The sequence below is a fragment of the Macrosteles quadrilineatus genome, unplaced genomic scaffold, assembly GCF_028750875.1.
Source record: "Macrosteles quadrilineatus isolate MER2022 unplaced genomic scaffold, UCM_ALF_1.0 Scaffold_8__2_contigs__length_117827958, whole genome shotgun sequence".
Classification (NCBI taxonomy): domain Eukaryota; kingdom Metazoa; phylum Arthropoda; class Insecta; order Hemiptera; family Cicadellidae; genus Macrosteles; species Macrosteles quadrilineatus.
In genome coordinates, this window is record NW_026542601.1 from 5,697,506 (window position 1) to 5,710,310 (window position 12,805).

Below are 12,805 nucleotides of genomic sequence, written 5' to 3' on the forward strand. Positions count from 1 at the left end.
ACCCTCCAGAAGTGTCATGCCCATGGTAGAATCAATGTTGTCTCTCTTTAACAAGCCATTGAAGAATTTCCGTATCATAGTACATTTTGGTAAGTATGTTGCATCCGAGTAAACTGTATTATTCAGGTCTGGTGTGCATGAGGGCTTGGGGCAAGTGGCCCACCTAAAATTAACTCTCGGGTCAGGGTTGAAACTTTTGGTTAAGGAAAATCGGGAAGGGTGGCCTCTCTCAGGATAAACACGGATAAAAGGGTCCAAACTCTGGACTGTCCCGACAAAATAAAGATGGGTGGAAACCCTGGTTCCAGTAGGAAGCAAAGGAATGGGTCAATTCTTTGAGTTGCATCTCAAATCAGACATTATACTGCTTCTTAAGAGTCCTTGGAGGCTAGCGGCCATCTTGGATTTGCCCCCCATAAGAGCAATGTTAATTTTGTTAATTTCAAACATCAGCCGCTGACAGTTATTTACCATCTCAAAATATTTGTTCATACTCCAGAGTGATTGTAATTGAAATATATAGTATACTGTGAGATTAGAAATTTTCTTTGTAGTTCTTTAATTGTTTTACGAGTAAGAATGTCTAGGCTCGAAGGACTCTTAATATCTAGATTTAAGTGTGTCAACCGAAGATTTGTTTTCAAATAATTTGGTTTCACATATTCTTAATGACAAAGGTAGATTTTGATAAAACTAGTCAACATAAAATAACTGGATAATCCATTAAGTTTAAAGGATTAAAGGTTTGATTTCCAACAGTTGAGTGAGTTTTAGTGGAGATACCACTACAATCAGCATTACTAATGTTGTCTAAGCATAGCCTTGGTAAAATGTTTGGTGAATGGAAAATTACGGTATAGTATGGAGTTTAATCTTCCAACTGGGGAGCAATTAATTTTTACCTCATTTGAAATAATTCATTAGTCTGGAAATAATACAGCCCTAGTAAAATATTGATTGTTATTTTGTAGGTTTTTTCCATATTGCAATTGGAAGAAAACTAACGTAATAGGTACTTATTGACATTAAAAGTAGTAATCACCAATCAGTAATGGTAAAAGGTAAACAAAATTTATATAACATATAGCCTACTAAACACGATTTTTACCTGTAGTCTCAGCAAATAATCTACTGTGCAGATGACCACATTTACAGTTGTCGTGTTACCAGCCTGGGTTCTTAAATAATTCTGCCACTCTGAAAAAATAAACTATGTTTACATCCCCAAAGCAGAAGTACGGGCGATATTGTTGCAGAAAGACGGCAAGGGCTGCAGAAAACCCAGCCTCCTCAAAAAAATAAAGCACTGTTGTGAAAAATTACTTATTTTTACTGGCAAAGTTAGGGCCACACAGTCCTTCCTTACACTTACACCGTAAGTTGAGTTTCTAAAGAATACTACATAATAAGTTAATAAAGTTATCTGAGATTAAAAGATAGGGCATTTGCCAGGAATTGTTAAGGAAATTGACGGGAAAGCCGGCTTACCTGTCAATTTCTTTGATAAAGTTAGTAAAATTGTTTTTTTTTCAGAAAATATTTCTGTAGAAAGTCTACAACTTTCTGCAGAAAAGTTCTCCGTTCTGCAAACAGTAACGCTACAATACGTCATGCATTACATGAACAAAAGCTGCGACATCAATATTCAGTGCATCGAGCGTGAGTAAGAACGCATAAAATAACCAAATTACCAAAGCGATTCAATGTAATAACAGTAGGCCTATTTGAACGGATAAGAGCCTTTGAAAAATTATTTATTTCCAAATATTCATTAAAACTATGACAAACACGGTTAATTGACTTACAACTTGGACCGTGTAAGCCCGCAGAAAATGTTTGGATATTTCCAAGTCCGTTGCAGAAAGTTTAAAAGCGTCTTTGGGTGTTTACATCAAACTAAAGTGACTCTTTTGGTTACTCAGTCAAGAACTTGCATGCGGTTGCAATGTTTACCTAGTTAGTTGTTGGAAATAGTGATAATCAGAAGGTTTTCTGTTTGATCCTAGAAAAAGCAATAAACTTCCTAATGGATCTAGCTGTTTTTAATGGGCATTTAAAATTTAACAAACTGAATAACTAGCTTTAGCTGATCTAAGTCAATAACAAAGCTATCATCTCATTCATTTAACACTCATCTTCGCCTTTAGACACACTCTAGTGTTGTCGGCGTCAAATAGACTCATATTATGTAGGCTACCACCTTTCTTTGACTTGGTCTATTGTCTGTCGTGGTTAATGAAAAACAAATTATGTTTTATTTAGTGTTGATGATGCCAGTGAAATGTTTAAAGATAGAATCATAAATGCTTTAAAGTGAAATGGTTCCAAACCACTCAAGTTTTTGATTGAATACGCCAGGAATCATACCATCCCTCTAACATTAAAGTCTGAGATGCTAACCACTAGGCTGGAAATACACCTAACTTAAGTAATACTTAATTTAGTTTAAGCATTAAATCAATTATTTATAAGTTGTTTGAGGAATTGAAGGATTTGATTGGTAAATAAAGTAATATTTGCTAAGCGCTCACCCAAGTTGTGGCCTTCACAAGTGAGTTGTATGAAGCGGAAGAGAGTGCAGGTAAACTCAGCATCGTGCATGTTCTTCTCTCCAGCCGCTCCCTCCGATCCTACACCCAGACCTTCAGCCTTGGTGTTGCGCTCAAACGCATCCAGATCCAACACACTACAGCAAAACAGTCAGATCAGACCAACATTGGTGTTGCGCTCAAACGCATCCAGATCCAACACACTACAGCAAAACAGTCTGATCAGACCAACATTGGTGTTGTGCTCAAACGCATCCAGATCCAACACACTACAGCAAAACAGTCAGATCAGACCAACATTGGTGTTGCGCTCAAACGCATCCAGATCCAACACACTACAGCAAAACAGTCTGATCAGACCAACATTGGTGTTGCGCTCAAACGCATCCAGATCCAACACACTACAGCAAAACAGTCAGATCAGACCAACATTGTTGTTGTGCTCAAACGCATCCAGATCCAACACACTACAGCAAAACAGTCAGATCAGACCAACATTGGTGTTGCGCTCAAACGCATCCAGATCCAACACACTACAGGCAAAACAGTCCGATCAGACCAACATTGATGTTGCGCTCAAATGCATCCAGATCCAACACACTACAGACACAACAGTCCGATCAGACCAACATTGTTGTTGTGCTCAAACGCATCCAGATCCAACACACTACGGGCAAAACAGTCAGATCAGACCAACATTGGTGTTGCGCTCAAATGCATCCAGATCCAACACACTACAGGCAAAACAGTCCGATCAGACCAACATTGGTGTTGCGCTCAAATGCATCCAGATCCAACACACTACAGACACAACAGTCCGATCAGACCAACATTGGTGTTGCGCTCAAACGCATCCAGATCCAACACACTACGGGCAAAACAGTCAGATCAGACCAACATTGGTGTTGCGCTCAAACGCATCCAGATCCAACACACTACGGGCAAAACAGTCAGATCAGACCAACATTGGTGTTGCGCTCAAACGCATCCAGATCCAACACACTACAGGCAAAACAGTCCGATCAGACCAAAATTGGTGTTGCGCTCAAACGCATCCAGATCCAACACACTACAGGCAAAACAGTCCAATCAGATCAACATTGGTGTTGCGCTCAAACGCATCCCGATCCAACACACTACAGGCAAAACAGTCCGATCAGACCAACATTGGTGTCGCGCTCAAACGCATCCAGATCCAACACACTACAGGCAAAACAGTCCGATCAGACCAACATTGATGTTGCGCTCAAACGCATCCAGATCCAACACACTACAGGCAAAACAGTCTGATCAGACCAACATTGGTATTGCGCTCAAACACATCCAGATCCAACACACTACGGGCAAAACAGTCCGATCAGTATTGCGCTCAAACACATCCAGACGATTGTAGTTGAAACACTGGTTGTAAACAAATCTCAATGTACTAACCATTATTATTTTAACAATATCAGTACATAAATTGACCAGGAACTAATTGTTTACAAAATCTGGCATTTCATTGAAGTACTACTTCAACAAAAAATATTTTTAAGTATCGTAGCAAACTAAATTTTCAAAAAGTGTATACAAGTATAACAGTTGATAAGCACCTGAAAACAAATCAAATTTATCTTACGAACCTGCATGAGTTCATGAGGCCAGCAATTGAGGTGAAGAAGCCAACGTCTTTCTTTTCTTTGAGATGATTCAACATACCCTGTAAAATGGGAATATAATGAGTTGAGTGAAACAGTTCTGTAAATGTGTCTCCTTTACATACAAAAGTACAGTGTTAGCAGAGATTAAATACTTATCTATTAAAACTATTGTAATTGTCAAAGTTAGAAGTATTTGGCATTATGATCTGGGAAGATAATACAGCCATTATTATAAGTTACCACTTACCATCTGAATGTCAATGTTGCCTCCGCGTAGGATTGATATTCCCAGCTGCAGAGTCTTCATAACCATCTCGCTGGGGACTCCCTTGCATGCGGAGATGTGCAATAGTACCATCTCCGCCACTCCACGGTTGGCTAGCCTGGCTTGGTGGAACAGCAACTTCTGCTTTTCCATCTCTTGCTCCTGTACATTGCAAATAGTCAATAGTCAATTTTTTTCACTTAAACATTTAATCAAATTAGTCTGGGTAGAGTTCAGAAAATTTAAGTTCACCGATTTTTTTTCTCATAGAAAGATGTGTTCAATGAGAGTGTGAGCCAGGTTGAGAGAAAAGAACTAAACTTTGTTAACGACTCTCTAAAATGAGTACCTCTCTTGTTCACAAAGCACAAAATGGTACAACCTCCCATTGCTGTAAAAATTACAGTTCAAAAGCAATTTTACTTTTTCAATTTTCTACATAAAATATCATAGTTAGCCTACTTCCACCGCTAACCCATCTTAAAGATTGTTGACAAGCTAATGGAAGAAACTATGTATCAGACATTCGCCAATTGGTTCTGATGATAATTGGAGTGTCCAATCAAAATCGATCACCACTTACCATTTTTTATGTATATTTACCGTCCTGTGAGAAACAGTAAAAGCGTAAATATATGTTTTAAATGTTATAAGACGTTTCTTTTATTTAAATAGGGGAAAAAATATTAATTTGTTATGGAAATATTAATATTTTAACAAATCCAATCAGAAAAATGGAAATTTTCTTAGTCTGCAGGTTTGCTATGGCAGGGGTATTTACAAATTTGATTACTCACCATCAATATTTCCATAGCCGTCCTCTTCCGTTTAAGTGAGACATGTTCACAAAATATACCATCAGGAATTTTAGTTGGAAAGTATATAAAAACATCAATCATCTTATAAGGTGCACATACATCGGTTTATCTTTATGTTTGTTTGGCAACAGTTGACAAATAATAATTTCCAATCAAAATGAAAACTTACGATGAACATTAACGATGTATTTCTACCCACGAACCAGTAAAAGTGAAAAAAAACTTTCACCTTAGATGTTATCAGGGGTGCCCAGAGGGGGGGACTGTGGCGCGTTTGCGCCACAGGAATTTTTGGGGGGGGACTTTTTTTGGGGGCTTTTGGGGGGGACATTTTTTTGCTAGCTATCATAATGAATGTATAATTTTGTATAAGCAGCCTGAAAAGTGTTTCTAAGTAGTTCACTATCAACACCAACAACAGTTTGCCATTCGTAATTAATATTGCTTCTAAGAATGGTGAAAACAAAAAAAAAACACACCTTGTCAGGTAATCCTTAATATTCTAGTGTCGAATTTTACTTGATACATATGTTTTGGTGGTTCTTAAACTCCATTATCGTCAGGCTTACATAAAGATCCACTTCTGGAGGTGTCGTAAGAATACGTTACAAACATTTAATACAAAACACGAAACGATTACAGATATGCCTATCAATTCACGCGTGTACATTGCCGTCGGCAGGACTGGAAGTAAACTGAATCAGATTCAGGTTATGACGGAGACGGACTGACGTGGTCTCTAGATTGTCGTCTGCGTTTTCAACAGCTGATATTGCACTATTGTAATGACTGAGAAGAGTGTTGAAAATATAATGGAATTCATAGTTAATCAAGTGTTTTCACTCAAAAATTGTGTGCTGTCCCTAGTTTTATGTATTTATAAATTTCAAACTCTTCAAAAGTATTTAATAAATTTCCTTTCGCGCAGTACTGTAGAATTTCGAGACCATCATTTATATCCAGCATATAAATTGAATAATTTATCAATAATTTTGAATGGAAAACTCAATTATGAATTCCATTATATTTTCAACACTCATCTCCTTCGTTACTACAATTAGTCCAATATCAGCTTTTGATAACGCAGACGACAATCCAGAGACCACGTCTTTCCGTCATAACCTGATTCAGTTTACTTCCAGTCCTGCCCGCGGCAATATACACGCGTGAATTGATAGGCCTATCTGTTATCGTTTCTTGTTTCGTGTTTACTGTTTGTAACATATTCTGACGACACCTCCAGAAGTGGATCCTTTTGTAAGCCTCCGATGGTGGAGTTAAAGAACCGCCAGAACATATGTAGCAAGTAAAATTCGACTCTACCTTACAGATATTATTAATGATTGTCTGACAAGTTGCGTTTCTACCATTATTAGTCGTAAGAGGCAATCCTGGGGCTATCAAAATGAATTTATTATAAGATTACTTCATCACAAAAACCTTTTATGCTGGTGGCAATTAAGGAATTCTGGGTATTTTGTCCGGCGATTTTTGTAGAAGGAAGCCTAAGAGTGGCGAGCAACAAAAGTCTGTCCTATTTCGTGACTCTGCCTATAATTTGAAATAAGATAGCCTACTTTTTGCCAAAGTATTATTAATGCACTTACAGCTGTTTGATTTCTTAAGCCCCGTAAAATTAACGCCACCTAATTTATTGTACAGTTACAGTACTGTGTTGGAGTAGAGTAATTCGCCGAGTATATTGTTGTACGTTTTGAAGACATTTTCTATTGCAATACTGAGTAACTGTTGGCTGATAATACAGATTCTGAATTTAAAATTGAAAAACTTCTAATTCGTCCATTAGTTAGATATAATGACATATTGATGACGTTTACTATTAAACATTTAATTTTGATTATCAGAAAGTTTGTTTTTCTTTACCTCAACTTTTACTAAATACTTTATATGCTCGTTTTATGAGGTAAAGGGGAAATTTACAGATAAATTGGCGGGGGGGAGGGTAGGTTTAAATATACGGCAGTATAAATGGGGGGGCTACTCCTTTGGCTTGGGGGGGGGGGATTGCGCCTCTGGGTTTGGGGGGGATGGGCACCTCTGGATGTTATTACTAACTAAACATTTAAGCTATATTACAAAACTACATTACCCTCTGCTGAGCTTGTACAGTGAACACTTATTAATCTGAACTCGATTATACGGACTTTACTTTATCGGGACAGCCAGTTAAAAGCAGTTAATAAAAATTCCTACAGCTAAGTCATGAGTGCATCACTGTATACTTGGCCGTTTTTTCATGTAGCATGCTGTTAAGTATCGGGCAGTTGTAGTGACAACTGTAGCTACATGGTAAACGCCAGACACTTTCATATATAACTTGTAGTGATGTGATAACATTGTCATGGCCGAATTCCTTGTATCACACCAAAGAGTTTTCGGTTCTGTAATATTTTGGTTGTTTTTTAGCTCTGAACAGTAATCAGTACATGGTTATTGTGACTGACTAGGCTATTTGGCTAGTGCTCTGGTCATCATGCAGGACTTACATCATCTGAAATTGATGTACGAAAATAGAAGTAGACCCAAATGGCAAGGGCAATGCAAAATTACTGAGTTCTATAATTTGCCTCCAGAGTTGCTTACAGGGTCGTATCGTAAATAACTACATCAAAGAGTTCTGTGAATTTACATATAAACTGTTTAGGAACTTATTAAGAAATCCGGACAAGTTTTTGGGTGCCGAGTTTGCAGAACCTTGTTGTACTCAGACCTGGTTGTATTTGAATCTGAATGAATTGAAACTAAAATTAGTCTGAATTAGTGGGGGTTTACTGCACCACAACAATCATGTATATGACACTTACATGGATGGAGGCTCCACCTTCCTCTCCTTCTCCACCCTCTTCTTCGTCTCCGCCTTCTTCTTCCTCTTCACCACAAGACCTTTGAATCAGAATTGTAAAGATGTTAGTAAAATTCAAAAAGATAGTGGTAAGAGAACATTACTTCAGGCTAGGCCTAGAGGTTCACTGGTATAATGGTGATAATACCATGATAATATCATGATGTTATTGTTTGTTTAAACTGATAAACAAAAACACTGTAAAATATCATAGTTTATAATAATTGCAGCAAAAAAACCATTTATAACAATTATGCGAGTTTGTAAATTCACATTTTTTAAAAATAAATATGTAAATTAATTAATTAATAAAGGCATTTGCGATTGGCAGTATTAGAACCTGGGATGTTGGATACTGAAGTACTGTGGTCTAGCACTAGTGCGGCTTTCTCCCAAAGTAAGGGAATAGAAAAAAAAATCCAACTTTTCATAAATGTAAACTATATAATTAAAAAAAAATTATAAATTTTCAGTGAAATTTAAATCAATCTTCAAATCATATCCAATCGATCAAGGGGAATTAAATGTTGAGATGACTGTGGTTGGGCATCCCCTTTGCTACTCTAATTGACACAATCCATAAATTATTATTTCATCTTACTTGGCCACGATGTGTGCGTAACTCATGTACAGAGGGTCCTCCTGTAGCGCTCCGCTGCGCTCTGTCATGGCTCCTCGGCAGAATGTTGTCACCAGCTGAGTCAGAGGATCAGGCTTGCCTTCGTCTTCCTCCTTGTCTCCCTTCTTCAGCTCCGAGTCTTCAAACGATTGCTGAAAAAAACACATCAATAAACATTTGTCTACTTTTTCCCAATAAACAAAATCACCAAAGAGGAATTGAAAGGAAGATTGATTATAATATAATTGTTTTTAAGGTTTCAAATAGGAATTTTCATACAAGCAACATGAAGATGACACTCTTGGCTTCCTTGTATGCAACTCATTCCTCCACTTTAGTTCCATTATTGACCTCAATTACGATTACAAAATAACACAATTTATTTGATTTAAACATTTAAACTTGAGTAAGTAACTGAGTATTTGCCCTTTCTTGAACACTAAGATGACTTGAGGTAACTTATGTGTTTGATGTAAAGCTACAAGTTTTAGTTAAAAACTTTTGATTTAGTTCAAGTTTACAAAGGAAATCTCATATAGACTATTTCATACAGCAATATTTTTTTTTATCAAACACAGATTTATAATAAAACGATTATGAAACTTAACTTGTTTGTCTGAATTTGAAATTATAAAAATATTTCGAGCTAAAGTAAACAATCTCCACCACTAAACTTCAATAAATAAATAATGTAAACTTAATGAAACTCACAGTTAAATCTTCTATCATTACTTCTTGTCCTATATTTTCCTCTTGCAGCCAAAGTTCAAAGTAGGTCTTCGCAAAGATGTTTATTGCACGATGCCTGGAATGATAAAAAGATCTTGTCAATTTTCTGACAACAAATCCTCCTAAGTCATATGTTCATAGCCAAACTCATACAATCTCTTAAAATAGGGTTTGAATGCAAAGGATCCGTCAATTAAATTTATGAAATTGAAAACAAAATAGTTTGATACAAAAGTTGAAGTGGTGTTCCCATCTCATACTAATGATATACTTTTTTAAACTTCATTTTTGGTGGAGTTTAAGTTTCGAGACGTTATTACAACTTTTTCATCTATCGGTAAAAAAAATAGTTTTCATAAATTTTTGGAACGTGGATTCAAATCCTGTCCTCAGGTGACAAAGTACCTAAAACATATCAAGATTAGTGCCCAAAACGCAACCAAATAACAATATTAACACCACATAGAGAGCTGTACACTACTCTTTGTGTGGGTTTCCAGGTTTAGATGAGTGTGTCTACTAATGTTATTGTTTTAGGCAGTTTCTCACTTAGGTACATGATCCGATCATAGATCATGAAACATTGAAACCTATGTTTCTTATTATTTTTTATGAAAAATATTCACAATAATCTTTTAACTAACATGAACTTACCATTACCAAAAATGAACCTTTTATATTTGGCCTATAAGACCTATGGTAGTAATAAATAAAAGTTATATGGTGATAAATTCTCAGATCTTTTCGAACAAATGTAGATTTTAGATTTGAAGAAACACATGAGGTGAGGTTAGACACATGACTACTGTAGTCGTAACATTCACCTGGGCAGAGTATAGAGAGGTTGGGTCCGTAAACACGCGACGGCAGCTCTCTTACGAGCGGCAGACAACACTTTCCTCCAGCCTGAGGGATGTGGTGGTGGCTTGTAGGCATGCTGTTAGCACACAACACACACTAGTGGTTAGTTAGTCACTCACTACAAGCCACTTCATTGTTAAAAGGTGTTAAAGCAACAACAGTAAACTATATCTCCAACTAAGAAATTTGAATACAATGTTTTGTCTAATATCATTATGTTAGCAGCAACTTTACACGTTTTGTTTCAACTATGGCACTTTCAGGTGGTAATACAATTTATATATCCAAAAAGAGGTGGTCGTCAGTTACTTTGAAAACACAACACAAAACATTGGACACACTGTGATAAATGTTGGAAACACAGTTTGACAGCTGATGATATACTCTGTGATATCTTTTCCCACTCCCACTAACCGGACTTAGATCTGTCTGTCAGTAACAGCAAAGTGCTCAGGACACAAATATTGATTTCTAATATAATTTTACATCTAAAGTTTTGAAGTAGAGTAGGACATTTTGGACTTTGGAAACTCAAGCATTTTTCCACAAATAAGTGTAAATTTTTACAGTTTAAAAACTGTTTCTGTTTTATTGTTCTGTATAACTCAACTGCTCTAGATCAGCTGGGTATCTTACACAAATCATCTTGTTAGGTAATGTAGGTAGGATTGTTTAGGTACGTTCTACAGGCAAAAGACACACAATAAACACAATACAAACTCTAAAACAATTTCAACCAAAGAGCAGCTATTGCAAAAGATAGCTTTGAGAACAACTACTGAGAAATATTTTATAAAAGAGAGGGTTAAAATTATAGCATAGGTTCATTTTGTCATCCATTACCTCTAATACTAGTTTTGTAGCATTATTCCTCCATTTTCAAACCTTATAAATGTGTAAAAAGTACATATCTTCATAAGAAACATGTAAATCAATAAATAAATAAATATAGGATGGAGAGGACACAGCTAACTCACCTGATGAAAGGTTGCAGATGAGTCAAAGAACACATAAAATCACACACATAATATACTTAATATTTCGCCTCTTTCAGAGGCTTCTTCAGAAGTAGGCCTAGATGGTAGTTACAAAACAACAGTTTAAATAGGATGACACAGTTTGAATTCAAAATGTCTGACAGGTTGTCCAACTGACACTGCACAAAGCACTAAGCTAGTGCTTTGTGCAGTGTCATTTTGAATTCAAACTGTGTCATCCTATTTAAACTGTTGTTTTGTAACTACCATCTAGGCCTACTTCTGAAGAAGCCTCTGAAAGAGGCGAAATATTAAGTATATTATGTGTGTGATTTTATGTGTTCTTTGACTCATCTGCAACCTTTCATCAGGTGAGTTAGCTGTGTCCTCTCCATCCTATATTTATTTATTTAATCCAAGCTTAATGCTTTTTCCTAAAAACATAACATGTAAATCAATAAGTAATTCAATACTAAATCCTTTAATTGCCCTTGCCTTAAAATACGCAGCTGGTGTCGCAAAATATTATTCTAATTTAATGTGACAATTGTTACGATATTATGATATTTGCAAATGGATAATACCCCAAAACTAGTCTTCTAGACAGTGGAGAGACAACAACAAATAAAAACACATAGGTAGCCTATATTATAGTTATTGTATCAACCCTGGAAAAATAAAACTTTAAAATAGCTAATGTAAACACAAATGGTAAGCAAACAAGAAAATAAACTATGTCCAGACCTGGGCAAAGCGTGAAGAGAAAGCTGTCTGAAACAAGCAATGACTGCACGTTTTCTCTGCGTAGAAACAACGGAGCGGTAACAGGTCTTGCTTTGGAGTTGGGGGTGGTCGATCTAATACAACAGTGCAACGTGCGACTAGAATAACTCATAAACTGAACCGTAAACAACTGATAGTAAAGGTATTGTATCTGTACAGCATGCTTGAGGGCTTCAGCCAAAAATTAAAATATAACCTGATGAGTTTTTATTGAATTGAAATGTTAAAGGGAAATTTTGATATACTTATAGTCAACAGAACTAAACAAAGTTAAAAAAATATAAATAAATTTGTGTAAAGCCGTCTCTTGTGTTTTGGTGTATTAGACTCTTACTCTTATTACAATATGTAGCCTATGTACATTAAACATAAAAAGTCAAATGTAACAAGTATAAAAATAAATTATATAAAACCTATTCCCATAACATTTATTGATGTTTACTTGTGAAAAATAATGCCAATTAAAACTTTCAATCTGTTGTACCGAATCATAAGATCTGTACATTTGAGATTATAAAGTACTAATTCTTTAACAAAGTGTAAACATAGATAAATATAATTTAAATATTTTAAACCAATAAAAAAAAATTAACCTACAAACAAAATAAAACTGATAAACTACTTTAATACATTCAACAGAGAATAGTAGGCCTACTACTATAGTAGTTGGAAAAATACAAACAAAAACTAAGGTTATAAAA

General features: G+C 35.9%; 1 protein-coding gene across 2 annotated transcripts in view; it reads right to left on the bottom strand.

The window, feature by feature from the left end:
• Positions 1 to 12,805, bottom strand: part of LOC129001661 (ryanodine receptor) — a 168,616-nt gene that overhangs the window by 19,610 nt on the left and 136,201 nt on the right. For both annotated transcript variants that reach the window (XM_054429036.1, XM_054429037.1), the window contains 8 exons: positions 12,066 to 12,178; positions 9,466 to 9,559; positions 8,737 to 8,906; positions 8,098 to 8,176; positions 4,437 to 4,616; positions 4,172 to 4,248; positions 2,532 to 2,686; positions 1,109 to 1,197 (listed from right to left, as the gene is read on the bottom strand). In XM_054429036.1, coding sequence (XP_054285011.1) covers positions 1,109 to 1,197; positions 2,532 to 2,686; positions 4,172 to 4,248; positions 4,437 to 4,616; positions 8,098 to 8,176; positions 8,737 to 8,906; positions 9,466 to 9,559; positions 12,066 to 12,178 — 957 coding nt within the window. The remainder of the gene's footprint in view (positions 1 to 1,108; positions 1,198 to 2,531; positions 2,687 to 4,171; positions 4,249 to 4,436; positions 4,617 to 8,097; positions 8,177 to 8,736; positions 8,907 to 9,465; positions 9,560 to 12,065; positions 12,179 to 12,805) is intronic.